General features: G+C 26.6%; 2 protein-coding genes across 8 annotated transcripts in view; one reads left to right on the top strand and one right to left on the bottom strand.

Moving 5' to 3' along the window:
* The first annotated feature begins 221 nt into the window (after positions 1–221).
* Positions 222–7,200, top strand: LOC122505508 (synaptonemal complex protein 1). 4 transcript variants are annotated; one of them, XM_043617178.1, is made up of 9 exons: positions 222–418; positions 491–830; positions 2,105–2,476; positions 2,588–2,972; positions 3,859–4,050; positions 5,478–5,578; positions 5,777–5,920; positions 6,323–6,490; positions 6,861–7,200. In XM_043617178.1, exons 3-8 carry the CDS (start codon positions 2,106–2,108, stop codon positions 6,480–6,482), a joined length of 1,353 nt encoding a protein of 450 aa, XP_043473113.1. In that variant the 5' UTR covers positions 222–418; positions 491–830; position 2,105; the 3' UTR covers positions 6,483–6,490; positions 6,861–7,200. The 4 variants fall into 4 exon arrangements, with proteins under 4 accessions (XP_043473113.1, XP_043473112.1, XP_043473111.1 ...); XM_043617177.1 differs by having other exon boundaries at positions 485–830; XM_043617176.1 differs by adding an exon at positions 1,373–1,481 and having other exon boundaries at positions 222–830.
* A 923-nt stretch (positions 7,201–8,123) lies between these two features.
* LOC122505499 (apoptosis-resistant E3 ubiquitin protein ligase 1) overlaps positions 8,124–16,454 on the bottom strand; it is a 44,672-nt gene continuing 36,341 nt past the window's right edge. The window contains exons 1-11 of one of the 4 annotated variants that reach the window (XM_043617165.1): positions 14,874–14,912; positions 14,117–14,316; positions 13,455–13,692; positions 13,031–13,200; positions 12,701–12,887; positions 12,318–12,529; positions 11,754–12,005; positions 11,523–11,598; positions 9,726–10,330; positions 9,361–9,623; positions 8,126–9,225 (exon numbers count right to left, since the gene is read on the bottom strand). In XM_043617165.1, the coding sequence (XP_043473100.1) occupies positions 9,126–9,225; positions 9,361–9,623; positions 9,726–10,330; positions 11,523–11,598; positions 11,754–12,005; positions 12,318–12,529; positions 12,701–12,887; positions 13,031–13,200; positions 13,455–13,692; positions 14,117–14,311 (2,298 nt within the window). In that variant the 5' untranslated portion in view covers positions 14,312–14,316; positions 14,874–14,912 and the 3' untranslated portion in view covers positions 8,126–9,125. Of the gene's footprint in view, positions 9,226–9,360; positions 9,624–9,725; positions 10,331–11,522; positions 11,599–11,753; positions 12,006–12,317; positions 12,530–12,700; positions 12,888–13,030; positions 13,201–13,454; positions 13,693–14,116; positions 14,317–14,508; positions 14,656–14,873; positions 14,913–16,454 lie in introns of those variants that run through there. The other 3 variants (XM_043617164.1, XM_043617163.1, XM_043617162.1) reach the window with 3 other exon arrangements.

Genomic DNA, 16,454 nt, shown 5'->3' with positions numbered 1-16,454 from the left:
GAAAGATCGTCCAAAGTGACTGAAATTTCCTTTTCTACGAACAAACGTACACAATGAACTTGATCCGCACAAAAACTTGCATTTTACATGAAGCCAAACCGCACTGTAAACAAAAAAAGAAAAATGTTTTCTATTTTTCAACACTTTTCCCAAAATTTTAAAACACAGGGCCCCAAATAATTCTAAAGTCGGGCCTGAATTTAAATGTCAGACATGTTTACATTTTACCATTTTTAAATGTCTACATTCTCTTTAAAAACATTAACGTAACTTTGAATTTTTATTTAAAAAAAACAATTTAAAGAAGAAAAAGATTATGTGGAATAATTAAAAGTTTACTGAAATTATTTATACATAGTAATGTAATTGATGATATGGCATAAACAATTGTAATCATATAATCATCACCTGGGAGAAGGTTAACGTTTATTGTATAACTATAGTAAAAATTTTATCATGTCCATGAAAAACATGAATCGTAAAGTTTCAGAATTAAAAACATCGATGTTTCTTGGAATCCGGGTTATAGTCGTGAACTTGTTTTTGAGGGTCCCTGCCAAAAAACGCTCGCTCCACGTGCCAGCAGATGAGAATCGATAAAAGTACCAGCGCACGCGACTCACTCGTCGATTGTTGACTTTCTCTCGTTTTTAAAATGGTATAGAATATAGAAGTCTAAGCAGACTTTAACAAATTATGCAAATTACCATTGACCTTCAGCTATAGAGGAAAAGATAAATTGTGTTTTCCAGCGCTCTTCACGTGGACACTTATGATTCTCATGTCCACATTATTTTATCAGTTTACATTCATTTTATTTACTCCCGTTGGTAAGAACTACGAGAATGAGAATTCAAAATCATTTACATACAAGAAATTCAGGTTTTTTTTCAAAAAATATTTTTTTATATTATCAATATGTTTGTTTACAATTTGAGGAATTATTAAAATGCTTTCACTTTCAATTTTACAATCAAAATTGATTTTAAAAGAGACAAAGAGACTTTTGAAGAAAGCGTAAAAAAATGTTTCTTTATCTAAACAATTTTTTTTTTATAAATTAAGCCTTTGAATATTTGTGCAATTGTTATATAAATTATTGTAAAAATACCATTTTTAATTTTTTCGAATTTGTATAAAACTTGGTATTTAATGATTCTTTTTTATAAAAATCAATTTTTATTCACAAATTAAATATTAAATTTACTGCAAAAATAATGAAACAGTGTTGCCACAGGTCAGGAAAATCAGAAAATTCAGGAAAAAATCAGAGAAAAATGAAAATTTGTCAGGGAAAATGAAAATTAATTTTTTGTGGCAACCCTGATAAATGGAAATTAATTTTTATTTAACAATATTTCTAAATACTTAGCTTTATGATGGATTGCCTATTGTAAGGCGTTTTGGATCCGGAGTTAATTATTTCTTTTTAAAGAAACTGGAAATTTTAATATAGAAAAATTGAGAATTAATCTAAAACGGTAATTATTCTATTGTTAAATACTTATTTAGTAAAAATCGAGAAATTTAACAATTTAATAAAATAAACTTTATCGTAAAAATTAAACTCTTCCCTGTAAATTTAATTTAATTAATAGAATGAATCTGTAAAAGTTTTATTGGAGTATTTTAACTGAAAAAAGAAATGAAAAGTGTGATCAAAGCAAATGTTTTGCGAAGAGGAGCTCTGCTTCTATTTATAAATTAAAAACTTGAAGTTTTGTCACTGTTATGACTTTGAAACTTTTCTTAATACTATTTTCCTATTATTTCTTTTATTTTAACTTCCATTTTTTTACTTTTTATTTTCTTTTTGTGCTTTTTTTACATTTTATGCTTTTTATAAAAATTTTTCCATTTTTTGTCAATTTTTTCGTTTTTTACGAATTTGACTTCTTTTTTCCTCTAAAAAAAGCAATAAGGAGTAAAAATAGGAATAAAAATAAAAAACCAGTTTAGAGAAAAATGAAAATTTAAAAAATTTCGACAGTCATTTGTTAAATCGTCAAATGTTACTGAAAAGCGAAAACAATTTTCTGTCATTTGTGTGTTCTTAATGAAAACAAGAATAATAATAATTCTGAAATATATTGTTTCTTTTCAGAATGTCCGAAACGACGATAGCTTCAAAAAGTATCAGTGAAGTGCAATATCTTCACAAAAGTCGTGAAGATTTTACATCTTATTCAACATTGAGAAATGTGACTCAATGCGTTAATCGACGATTACAATATTCACAATTGCCAGTAAGATGTCAAAAGAGACCGATTTATCGTCCGGCGAAAAATTCTCACAAATTGCAAGCACCATCAATTCCAATAATTAATTTAATGAAGACAAATACAACGAAAATTTTATCGGACAATTTAAAATGCTCGCCAGTATCGCGAATTCCAATTACTCCTCGATGTAAAAGAAGCATTTCGCTTGTCGATCTTTCGCCAAGTGTCAACGATCCAGAATTTGATGATCTAAGGTAATTTATTATTTTATTTTAGAAAAGAAATTCTTTAATTTATTTTCAATAAGTTGTAAATTTTTTTTAAATAATTGACAGTAATTATTATTAATTATTTTATTTGTGCAGATCGTTAGAAAGCAATTCAAATTCGACACGGCGGGAAGAAATTGAAGAGCGAAAAGCTGAAATGTTGGGTGTTATTGAAATTGGCAGTGAATATGGAATAACGAAAGGAATAGATTGTCAATTAGTGGAAGAAAACAAAGCGGCGAGTTTAGTGTGTCGTGTGCTACTTATGAACGCATGGCGCAAAAGGCGAGAAGAAGTTGTTAAACTTCAGGAAAATGTGCAGCAATTGAATCAGCAAGTCGATCATCTTCATATTCAAATTGTCGTTCTTCGTCGATTACTCGAAACCGAAAATAATCGTGTTGGAAAAATTACAATTGAAATCAATCAAGCGAAATTGCAATTAAATGAGGTTGTTCAAAAAAAAGAGGCTCTAACATTGGTAAAGATTTTTTTATCTAATTAACAAATCTATTAATATTAGAATCAATTAATATCTATTAATATTAGATATTAGATAGAAATCTAAAACATAACATAAAATGATATGAAACATAATATAAAACATATATAATATGGAACATAAAAAGTATGCTTTTACGATTCTATGAAAAATAACGGGACCGGGAAGGTATTTTTTAATTTTTTTACGACCTTGATAATTTGAGACAAGGTCGAAACTTCCATTGGTTACATAAAGAGAAAGTTCAATATGGAAAGTGTAACTAACTAATAATCAAATTTCTTTCATTTTGCAATCATTTTTCTCCATTTTTTTTTGTAGAAAAATTGAAATTATCTATATTAATAATCGCTGTATACCGTTAGTCTGTTTGCTTTTTAAATTATTTTTTTTGTTTCCCTTTTTATTTTCTAATCTTTTTTTTCAAATATTTTGAATTTTCAAATTAATGAATTCTAATTAATTAATTAATTTTAATTTAATGCTTTGAAAATGAAAAAATTAGAAAAATTAATTAAACCAAAATGTTTTGAATTAAAAATCATAATTTCATTTTAAAATCGAGTCTAAAATAATTTAATTTTTGCTATGAATTTTATTCAAACTTTTAAAATGAATTTAATTTTTTAAATGAATTTTAAAATTTAAATTTGTGTTTAAAAAAGTACTTCTAATTTTGTTAACTTTCATAATTTCGAATCAAAAATAATTTAATTCTTGCTACGAATTTTATTAAAACTTTTGAAATGAATTGAATTTTTTCGATGAATTTATTAATTAATTAATTTATTTATTTATTAATTTTTTAAAATAATAAAATTCTTTCAAGGAATATATTACCTATTAAAATTTTTTAATTTTTCAGGAGAAAGAAAATCTCGAGGGAAAAGTTCAGTCATTGCTGGATTCATCAGAACAGGAAAAAGTAGCAACGGAAAATTTAAGAAATCAATTATTTGGTTTGAAAAGTCAATTGGAGGCATTAGACGGTCAAATTACTCGTGATAGGGAAAAAATATTGAAATTAAGGGAAGAAAAGAAAATTCTGTCAGAGAAGGTAATTAATTAATATTAATTAATTTTTGACCATTTGTTATTAATTTCAATAACTTTTTTAGTATTTTTTTTTTTATTTTCTTTAAATTAAATTTTTTTTTTCTACTTTTCAATCTTCTTTAAATTGTATTACTTTCTCTTTAATTAATTTTATTTTAATAATAATAATAATAATAAAAATTATAATTTTAAAAATTTTATTAATAATTTTTCTAGTAATTGAGAGAATTCTGATTGCTTGAAAGTTGTAGAGGAAAATTGTCTTCTTATAATGAATATATCGTAAAAATTGATCGTGTGACTCATGCCAGCGTTGATTGTACGTGTATATAGAGTTCACTGGAGTTTAGGGGGTGGTTTTCTTATCTTCGCGTTTAGCACAAAACTTTGGGTGGTTCCAGGAAATTAATGATTCACCTCTTAACGTCATGTATTACATAAAATTCGATTATCAAAAAATATGGGCGAGATTTTGGCGAATATTTAAATTAACGTCCTATTAAATATTAGGAAGAAACATTATTTTTCTCTTTTTTATTATTTACGTTTCAGTTTTTTATTAAATTTTTTGTCTATCTTAAAAAGCCTTTTGTTTAATCCATTTATTTAATTTACTCTATTTTGTTATTCTAGTAGTTACTTTATTAATTAGTTATTTTCTGATTTAGTTATTTTCTGAATTACTTATTTTCTGAATTTAATTATTTTCCGAATTAGTTATTTCGTGACTTAGTTAATTTATTTGTTAGTTACTTTCTCGATTAATTATTTTATTTATTCGTTATTTTTTCGATTAGTTATTTTATATATCAGTTATTCTATTTAATTGTTAGTGAATTGAATTTAATTTTAATTCATTTCGTTAAAGAAAAGATGAAGTTGAGAAAATTAATGATTACAAAATGGAAGTTTCTCTGAAAAATTGCGAAAGGGATTATTTTGATTTTTGCAAATTAAAATGAATGCATCACTTTGATCTTAGATTTTCTTCTCGTTGGGGATTACAGGGCAATGTATTATGGTAGGTAAGTCAATGTACTGACTGAGGGCATACATAGTACAGGGGTGAGTCACACTCTAGTTTTTCGCTGATGACTCAATGTCACATAACTGCTTCTCCTGTAACTACTTTGCTTGGAATAATAAAATTCATTTCCGTTTTATTTATTTATTTATTCTGCCTAACAATAATCAATATTCTTGGCAAATTTCTATAGAGAACTCTTCATTGTTTTTTCTTATCATTAACAACAAAGAAACCGTATTTATTATCATCCAATTGTATATATTTTACATTTTTTCTATAAAAAATTGAATTTTTTTCTGATAAATAAATTTAATTTAATAAAGTATATTTTTTTAACTAATTTATAATTTAATTTCTTTTTTTCTATTTTTCGTTCTTTACTGATTCATTTCATTTTACAGATTACTGTCAACGAGGAGCAGCTGAAGAGCGAAAAGTTAAGAAACGAAGAATTGCAACTCTTAGTCACGTCTGCAGATGAGAAAGCACAATTATCTTTCAAGTAATTTTGGAAATCAAGAATTCATTTGATTTAAAACTTTTTAGTCTAGAGACATTTTTAGTCTTTTTATTATGTTTTTCAGATTTGCAACCAAAATCAGTTTTTTTAGTGTAATTTCTAACTTTATAATATAAATTATAATTCATAATTACAATAATCGTTTTTTTACCTCGTTTTAACATAATTTAATTTTTTTAGAGAATTGAAGAAGAAAGAAGAAGAGGCCGAAAAATTAAAGGAGCAATTGAAACTCAGCAAAAATGTAGCAACAGCACTTGAAAATAAACTTTCGGATCGGGAGGCTGCACTAAGAAGGGTGGAAACTGCTTTTAATTCTCAAATGCAAGTCGAAACACTACATCAATTAACATTATTATTATAATTTATTTATTCTTTATTTATTCAATTTATTTTATTTACTTTAATTATTTTATTTATCTTATTTTTTAAATTATTTTATTTTTTTATTTATTTTGTTTATTCATTTATTTTATTTTACTACCTAATAATTATTTTATCGATAAAAAATGTTCTAAAAGCAAAATAAGTTGACTGAATAAATTCTGGTATATTTAATTATTTTATTATATAAAATATTCATTTATTTTATTTCACTCATATTTATTTTATGTTTATCGATAAAAAACTTTCTAAAAGCAAATTAAGTTGACTGAATAAATTCTGATTTATTTAATTAATTTATTCAATTATTATTTAATTAATGATAATAATTATAAATTTTAGATTTGAATTGAACGAATTGAAGGAACGACTAATTCGTCAATCCCAGGAAGGTGGATGGAGTAATCGAGTTTTGCAATTTGCCGGAAGTTTTGTTCGAGCTCCTAGAGCAATTTTACGATCATTATCGTTTTTCTCTACTTCTGGAACACACATGCTCTAAAACTTTTGGTAAATTAGTTTTCAAGTATATTTTTCTATCTCTTTTCATCGCAAATTCAGTGATTTTTTTTTAATTTGTTTACTACGATTGCAATTTCAATTTTAAGAATTTTTATAATATTTTCTTCTTCTCAAATTAATTTTTAAACAATTTATACAATTTTAAAAATGTATTCTTTAATTTATTTGAAATATTATTAAATAATATTCCTTTTATTTAAATTTATTTTTAAAATTATTTTTTTTATTTATAACAATAATACTGATTTAGAACTAAATTTGTAAATAAAAATGTTTTCTAAACAATTTTAATTTTTTTTTCTATCACACGGGATGAAAATATAAAAATAGAATTAACAATTTAAAAAATCTATTTCAGAGTCTTTTAAAAGCTTTGATGAACAATTCGCAGTCTCTTATTCCAAGAGCGGATGAGAATTCTCTGAACGATTTTATTTCTCTTTTTACACCAGGCAAAAAGTCTTGAGTTGTAAGAATGTCGGGGCGAAAGGGACAAATAATAAAAAGGGGATTCAATTGGCAGTGAAAACTAAATTACCAAGCACGAATCTTTAATTATTTTTATACTACACTTGCATAGTTTACAAGCGAGGGGTGTTTTTTTTTTAAAGAAAAAAAAATATATTTTAACGGATTATTTTAATAGATCTTTTTTTTAAATTTGCTTTTTTTTATCAAAAAAAAGGATGAATAAAGGACTTTTGTAGAATAAATATGTACAATTAAAATCAGTTTCAATTAATGTATTTTTTACATTTTTCTTACAGTAACTTAGGAAAAATAAGCTACTGCATTAGATACTACATGCTAAAAATGTATGAATAGTTCCTATTATTATTTATTTTTTGTAATTTTATTATTTCATTATTAATTACAGTCTCATCATAATGAGAAAGTATTTTTTTTAATTATTATCGCTATCATATTATTGTTGATGAAATTGATTCAAAATTTTCAGTGAGTTTTCAATTTTTATCACTGTTTGATGATTTTAATTCAAATTAAATTTTTATTTAACTTTAAACTAAATTTACAAATAGCATCTAAAATTTGTTAATAATTTATAAAGCGAAACTCTTAATTTTTTTATATCATTTAGTTGATTAGCTTCAATTAGTTTTATTTAATCGAATTTAAATGAATTAATAAATATTAATAAATATTCATAAATATTCATAACTATTTATATATTTAAATATAAACGTTTATTTGTTAAATTATAATAAAAATTCACTTATTCAATTTAATGTAATTTAATTAGCATGAAGCTTTATAACTTCCAAGTCTTTAATTTTTAATTTTTGTTTTCTCTGTAATCAAAATTCTAATTTAAAATTATCTATACTCAAAACGATGATAGTCTTTCATTGCATTTTAAGAGTTTCTAAAATTTATAAAAGATAATTTTTTTCTCTGTACATTACTAAAGTTTTTAAAGTAAATTCTTTTGCAATTACAATTAAATTTTTAGATTTAACGAACATTTGCGTGATGAAGATTGTACAATATTATTGTTTTTACGAAGAAAAATATTGACAAAAATGTAAATTATTTATTTTCAATTATCTTTTTAGGAAAGTATTTTATTTATGAAATTTATTTATTTAGAAAAAATATTTCTTAATACGAAAAGTATATTAAACGCTAAAAGTATTTTCTTTTAAGTAGTATTATTATACCATGAAAAATATGTTTAATTCTAAAAATATGTTGAATTCTTAAAATATGTTAACACTTAAAATACTTTTTTTTAAGTAGATTCTAAATATCGAAATTATTATTTAACATAGAGAAACAAATACTAAAACAGCCTTTTCAAAATCTAAAATTAAATTTTTTTAAATGCACAGATAAATATTTATAAGTATTTCAACTAAGGACATAATTCTATTTCATTTCTAATTATTAACTATATAATAAATACTTTTTACATTCTCTAAACAATCTAGAAAATATTCTATACTTTTTGACTATTCTTTTTTTTTTGCTTTTTTCTTTTCATTATCTGTTTGTAGTTTTTGTGAGCGAAGAGAGAAAAACGTAAAAAAATATATAAAATGTTCGCACAATGCTGTTTCCTTGTCTAGAAATAAAGAACAATGACAAAATTAATGTGTTCGTAATAGTGAAGCTTTCGTGTATATATGTATAAAGAAAAAATCGCAATTACGAAGTTTAACAATCACTTAGTCGATATAATAATCTATATTGTATATCACAAATCTCAATTTTTCAAATTTATAAACTAATTATATATTCTCTATTTTTTTTATTTCAATAAATATTCAAGTTTTCCTTCTATTTGGAAATTAGTTCATTTGTTCACGCAGATTTTTTTCAATTATTTCATTCAAATATTATTTTCTATTTAAATAGAAAAGAATTGATCCTAGTAACTTTTTGAAGATTATTAAACAAATTTATAATTTTAATTAAATAATTATGTTAGTAAAAATTAATTAATAATTAATATTCGAAAGCAAATACTATTGAAATAAAAGAGATCTATACAGTAGAAAACGTATTCGTACGTTGAGCGAAAAATAAAAATGCTTTTAACAATTTGAGCTAGATTGAGAAATTAGACTAGAGGAATGTAGATCCTAATATTTTATCCATTATTTTAAATCATTCCGAAGCCCTCGGCCTCGCTGATTGCAAGTAGAAGAGCCTTTTCAAAGTTATCGTAGCACTCGTAGTCAGGCAAGCAAAGTTGATTGAAGCTTTAAAAAAGAAATCAATTTTTAGTTTTTCAAATCATTTTTGTCCTATTTAAAAATTAAAATCAAAAAATATTCAGGAAATTAAAAACAAAAAGAAATAAAAAACTGAATGTTCTATTTAATTTCCATTCTCACCAAGTATGTGCAGTGGGAAGATTGCCGAAAGTCGGTGCAGCTGTGATTTGAAATCGAGGGCTCAATTGTTGAAAACCACCCGGAGGCAATTGTGAACATCCAGTTGTAAATTGCAGTAATCTCGCCATTTCTTCTTGTGTAAAATTACTGACCGCCGTCCAGAACCAATCCAACACACGTAAAAATTCACTCGAATTTCCATTCGCTATGTGATGAGCTCTCAAATCCGCCACATTATATTCGCCAGTGCCACACAGAAGCAACTAATAAAAAAAATACAACATTAAAATAATAAAGAAACAAGAATATTCATGAAACTTTTCTACTCTTCTTTAAAATATATTCTTGACACATGAATACTTTACCTCGAGTTCATTCTCATCAAAAATACCAAGAAGATTATCGGGAATGAGTTCATTAAGTCCCCTTAGAAAATGATCAATTTCATTTCGCGACGAACTGGCGAGCCTGTGTTGCGCCAATGCATCAAGATAACGAAGTTTCGTATCATTAGTGACACGAATTTTCCCACCACCGGGAATTAATTCAGCAACTTTCAATAATTGTCCTTCATTATCGTATTCCTCCTCAAGAAAATTAAGATCCATTTCCTCGACATCATTCTCCAGGATGTATTTCACTTTACTCAAATACAAATCGGGCTCGTCTTGCTCGAAATATTTATAATGAACGCGAAGACCAATTAATTGTGCGAGAAATGAACGAGTGAAACGTGCCCTCACGAGTTGCCGATACGAGCCACCAAGTGCCGATTCATAGAGACATTTACCAACAATTCGACCAGCAAATTCATAGTGTTTCAATTTTAAATGAGGCGGTCGCTTATTATTCGGATGCACCAACGCCTGTTGTGAATCGCCTGACGACGAAAATAATCCATTGCCTGCATTGAATAGCGACGCGCAAATCAATTCAAACCATTCTCGACGAACGCCACCCCAATCGACTCCTGTAATTATTCAAAATATTCATATAATAAAAAATAATCATCAATCTACTCAAATACAGGCTTCGCACTCATCTACTAAAACCTACTATTTACTACATTTTTTTCAATTTGCTACTATTTGGATACTTTTTTTTAGATTTATGACACTAAAAGCTACTTTTTTCTTTATTTTTGGGGAAAATTTGCATCACTTTAAATTCGCTAATAGTTGAAATAAAAAAAATTCTAAAAATTCTTTAAAACGATTCAATTATTCATGAAAACTTTTCGAAATTTCAATATCTATACAATTTTAATAAAATTCCACAAAAGATTTTTGATTAAATTCTTAGCAAACATTCAATTTTTTCATAAGTAATACAATTTTCACAGGAATTGAATTACATAAAATATTTTATAAAATTTTTCGAAAAAAATCAATTTAAAAACTTTTTATATAAAATTCTACCGCAAGAATTCAATTACTTTCAAAAGCAATAACATTTTTCACGAAAATTCAATTATTTATTTGAAAATTTAAATAAAATTCCAGACAAGAATACAATTATTTTCAGATAAATAATAAAATGCTTCTCAAGAATTAAATTACCTATTTTTTAAAATTTTAATAAAATTCTTTACAAGAAATCAATTATTTTCCTAAATAATAAAATTTTTCACAAGAATTAAATTATTAAAAAAGAATTAAATAAAATTCTTTACAAGAATTAAATTATTAAAAAAGAATTAAATAAAATTCCTCGCAAGAATTCAATTATTTTCCTAAATAATAAACTTTTTTAGGAGAATTCAATTATTTAAAAAATAATTAAATAAAATTCTTCGCAAAAATTCAATTATTTTCATAAATAATTAAATTCTTCTCAGAAATTCAATTATTTTTTAAAAAATTGATAAATTCTTTGTAAGAATTAAATTTTAAGAAACATTTAATTCAATGAATATTTTTGATTGAAATGGAAATACTGAATCAAATTTTTGTGAATCGACTAAAACAATTTTTTTTGTTCGTTAAAATTAATTTTCGATAGATACTTTTTTACTCCTTTTTTCAGTATTAAAGTTGCTTTTTGATACATTTTTAAAATTAATTATTGAGTGTGAAGCCAGCAAATAGGTAAATGAGAATAATTGTTACAATTAAATATAGAATTAAATAAGAGTTTGATTTTATATATAAAAAAATATTTACCTTGTTCGCCTTGGAAGGTAATTTCAAAATTCCTACACCAATCGCTAACGGAAAAGCCTTTTGTTGCCTTCATAGACTAAACCAAAGAAAAATCATTTCTCTCAGTACAATAAATTATTCTACAGAATTTTCATTCTTTAATTTAATCAAAATTTTATAAAATGATAACTTGACTGAAAATTTCAATCTGTTTAAAAATGAAAGAGGATAAACAAAATAAATTAAACTTACAGATTCAAGTAGCTTTTCACGTTGAATTTTCATTGATAATTTCTCGTGATAATGTTTTTGATGATGTTTTCGTACTTCATGATAAAAGAAATCCTGTTTATCGGCAAATGTCTCACTTCCTCCGATATTTTTCAGTAAAAATAGAGTAAACGTGGCAGCAATGATATCACGATAATGTGAAATCAATTCAACTGGAGGCTGACAACCATCGTCGATTGTAAACGAATCACTGTTTGAACTTTCAAAGTAAAACTGCAATGAAATACAGATATATGAATGTATAGAAAAAAACGAATCCTTTCTAAATAAAAACATAGTCTGTGTGTATAAAAATAAAAATCTGTATAAAATGTTTGATTGAATTTAAAATTAAATTAAAAGCGAATAATTGACCAATAATCAACAAAAATGAATAACTGAATAGAGAAGATAAAGATTTTGAAACAATTTAATATTGTTGCAGTCAATAATAAAAAATATAAATTAACAATTTTTGAAATTATCAAAACAAGAAAAAAATATTTGTTTGAATAATAATTGTATTGAATAGAAAAAAAATGATACCTTCGTCGAAGGACAGAGTCGAAATGTCACAAGGCGCTTGGGTATAAACCTGAGAAGATATTCTTTAATTGTCAATTGTTTGGGTGAAATGAAACAAAAGACTTTCTTTGGTTTTGCGAATCGTTCGCCTTGCATTCCCAATAATTTCGCCGCATAACAAGTGTCAAAATTCTTTGACGCTACACTTTGATGAACAGCTCTACTAACAGCACCTGAGTTTTCAAAAAATAACAATTGAAATTATCTAAAATAATTGCAATTATACAATATAATTGAATATACAATTGTGATTATAAAATAGAATTGAATATAAAATTGTAATTAAACAATAAAATTCAATATACAATTAAAATTAAAGAATAGAATTAAAATTATTAACTTACTCTCGAGGACTATTATAGAAAAGTCACCATTGTGAAGTTGTAGGCCATTTAAGCTGACAGTGGCGTGAAAACATCCGCTGCTGGGAAAACTGACTTTCAATCGAATCCTTTGATTTGGTGAATCATAATCAAGTTGAATTTTACAATCCACTGGCACTGCCTCTCCTTCTCCTCCTACACTACCGATCTGTTAATCATTTCATTATTAATTCTTCAAAAATATCGATTTTGTTAATTTTCATTTTTCTTATTTTGTTAAATCTGCTTTTTAAGAAAAATTCTTAAATAAGAAAATAAATAATATTCGTTGTAAATAAGAGAATTACTCACTTGTGTAATATTTACATCATAACCTTCCGTGGGTTTATCTGCAGGACCAAATATACAGAGATTGTCGTATTCATCACGTGGTTCAATTGTTAATGAATGGGGAACGCCAGCAGTGCAAACGACCGTCGAGCTCTGGCGCACGAAGACCGTTTTATTTGGATCTGGAGGTCCTGAAGAAAAAAAATATTAATTAAAAAATTTGCATCAAACGTATGGTAAAATAATCAAATTATATTTTTAAAAAATCCTCGGGTAGTTAAAATTTAAATACAATTAAATTTACATTTATCAATCATAATAAAATTATACTAAAATGTAATTAATAATTATTATTATATGATATTCAGTATTATATCATTCAATATTATATTATATTCAGTAATAAAGTGTAAAAAAAGAATAATAAAGTAAAATGAAAATGTACCGGGAAGAAAAATTTTAAGGAAAGGACTGCCGTAAACGTGGCAGGAACCGATAAGAACGGCTATACGATATTGTCCGGCATGTCGGACAGTAAATTTAACAACTGCTGCATTTGCCGCAAGAGGATCCATTCCTCCTAATTCTATTAAAGTTGCTACTCTTCGAGCTCCTTCTGTCACTTCGACAATGAGATTGTCCTTGTCGCAAATCGGATATGGCTGGCCATTTCGCTGATAAAACTGAAAGTATATAAAAAACGAGGAACTTAATTCCACTAAAAGTCTCTAATTTTATACCACTTTTTGATTAAAAACAATTTAGAACATTTAGAATTTATTCAATTAACAATTACTAGAAAACTTTCTACAAAAGGGCTGCTACACAAAATTAATTTTCTTTTTCGCGATTTATGAATTTCTCTAATTTATTTATTTATTTCATATACGGGCACTAATTGTAAAATTATTAGAAATTTAATTTTTTCCAGTAAATTAATAAAAATCTCTGACTTCCCTGATTTCCTTGAATATCGATATATTTTATTTTACACTAATAAAAAATTTAAATTTACCTAATTAGTAACAAAATAAGCTTATTTATAATTAATAAATTTAAAAATAAATACCAACGGAAAATTTATTTGTAAATAAAAAATCCTCTTACTTTAACGGTAAATGTCATTGTTTCTCCAACTAATTGAGGTTCCTCCCATTCGAAATGAACACGACAATTACTGGGCAAAAGATATTTTCCCGTGACATATTGCAGAAGTGAATGTTTTGCTTCTGGAGCCAAAGCCGGTTGTGTCATTGCTGCCAGGGTGACGAGACCTGCCACTGAGACTGACACTACCAACATTCCGCCTGCAAAAATATAAACAAAATTAGAACAATTCACATGTGATTAAAAATATCCTTACTTCTATAAAAGAATAAAATGTAAAACAAATATTAAATAACTTTTTAATAATATTAAGTGTGTCAAAAGAGTTGATTATATATTATGTTACAATTATTCAATTAATTATATATGTATAATAACATTATCAAGATAACCTTAAACTTATAACCGGTTCGATAAGGAAGCAGTAAATAATAATAATTTCAAGAATGCTTTTGCATATAAACACAATTATTTAACAATTTACATATTTCAAGTAATTACTTGCTATTTTTGTTATAGTTTAAGAATATAATTTTAATCTAATAATATAGTAATAAAAGTAATAATTTTTTAACCACGATTTTATCACCATATTTTCTTAGAGAATTGTAAACACTTAAACAGTAATAATTAAAAAGCAATTTTAATTATTATATAATAATATAACTGTATATTCTTTTAACAGTTCAGATATTTCTTTAAATCTATTATTATGCACTTTATTGTTTGTAAATTGTTAAATACAAAAAATACTTATTTTGTCTTTTATTGTTGTTTTAATGTTTTACTGTTTATTATTATTATTTTAAGGCCAACGCAGAATAGATCTGTAACCGGAACCGCAATCTTAACCGTAAGCGTAAGAATGAGTTAGAGAAGGATAAACAATATACCTATCCTTCTTTAACTCATTCTTACGGTTACGCTTACGATTGCGATTCCGGTTACAGATCTATTCTGCGTTGGCCTTTAGTGTTTTTTTTGTAAATAAATTATCGACAGTCGGTAAGTTATAGTAGTTTGAATAATGAACACAAGCGCGCTACTAGTCGCCGAGGCGCTCGCTCATTGGCCGACAGCGCCAGCCAATCGCGTGCGCGCGGATCAGAACGTGCGTCAGTCTTGTGCGCGGAGCTCATTTGGCGGCCGGCAACCACCGGCGACGGTGGTGTTAGCTTGCTCTCCCGGGATGTTGTTCCCTATGGAACTCCCCGGTTGGAGAGGCCGCCAGGGGTCCTACCCCCTCTCCCCTGATGGTCGGGGTTGTTGGTGGTAGGAACTCCAGGGGGGAAGGGGGTGGAGGAGGAGGCAGGTCTCCCTGTACTTCTCATTGCTGCCAACCTCCACGTACTGCAGTCCAGCCGTTTGAGACCATTCAACGACTTTACGCTCTTTGGAACCAATTCGAACAAAGAGTGGGTGTTTTTTCTACCAATGTCAGTGAAGGAAGATTCTGGATGTGCTGTTCAGGTGGACGCAGAACATGGTAAGTTTTTATTTTATTTATATTTTTATTAGTGTCTAAAGCAAATTAATTATATTTCTAACATAATTTCTCGTACTTTATCGCATTTAACTTAGAATTTTATGTAAAATTATAAATATTGGAATTATATGTTTATAATTGCATTTATGCGAAGAAATTTATAAAAATAATTTCATGAACAATTTGCGACTGATATTTTTACATACTAATTATTTAATTATCGTATTTTTTGTATAGTTTTACAGATTTCAAAAGGCAGGATGAAAGTTCCCCCTCCCGTGTTGTACTCTGGTGAGAGTTCGCTGGAAGACGGACGAAACCAGGATGCGCTGTCATTTGTTCGAGTATCAAACCCATTATTGGTATTTTTATGTAAGTATAAATTATTTACTAATCTATTTTACTTCACAGAGACAAAAGTGTGACTTTATGTTAGCAGACGACAGGGAGTAAAGTCATTCATTTGTTCGACCGTAAGAAAATGGCGGCCATTTTCGAACAAGTGAATGACTTGTACTTGCTGTCGTTTTCTATTTGAAATCGACACTTTTGTGCCTTTTTGCTTAATATACTAAATTATTTATGTTACTTAGGTAATTAACTCCATTATTTTATTCCTTTTTTTCAGGCCTTTTCCATAAATGACAAACTTATAGAATTCACACTTGATGTGAACAAATGGAGTTTAGTTTTTCCTACCAATGTCAATCGAGGCATTCGTTTCATGTGGAAGAAAATCGTAATGAAAACCAAAGAACGGTCGCCCAGGAAAGTGATCCATCTCCCCTTCTTCTACATAATTTGAAGAAATCTCTGTGAGCCGATCTAGAAAATGAGTTTGAGGAACTTGGA

Source organism: Leptopilina heterotoma, unplaced genomic scaffold, assembly GCF_015476425.1.
Source record: "Leptopilina heterotoma isolate Lh14 unplaced genomic scaffold, ASM1547642v1 Lhet_36, whole genome shotgun sequence".
NCBI classification, from domain to species: Eukaryota; Metazoa; Arthropoda; class Insecta; order Hymenoptera; family Figitidae; genus Leptopilina; species Leptopilina heterotoma.
The sequence above is the reverse complement of the archived record's forward strand: the minus strand, read 5'-3'. Positions and strand labels throughout refer to the sequence as shown.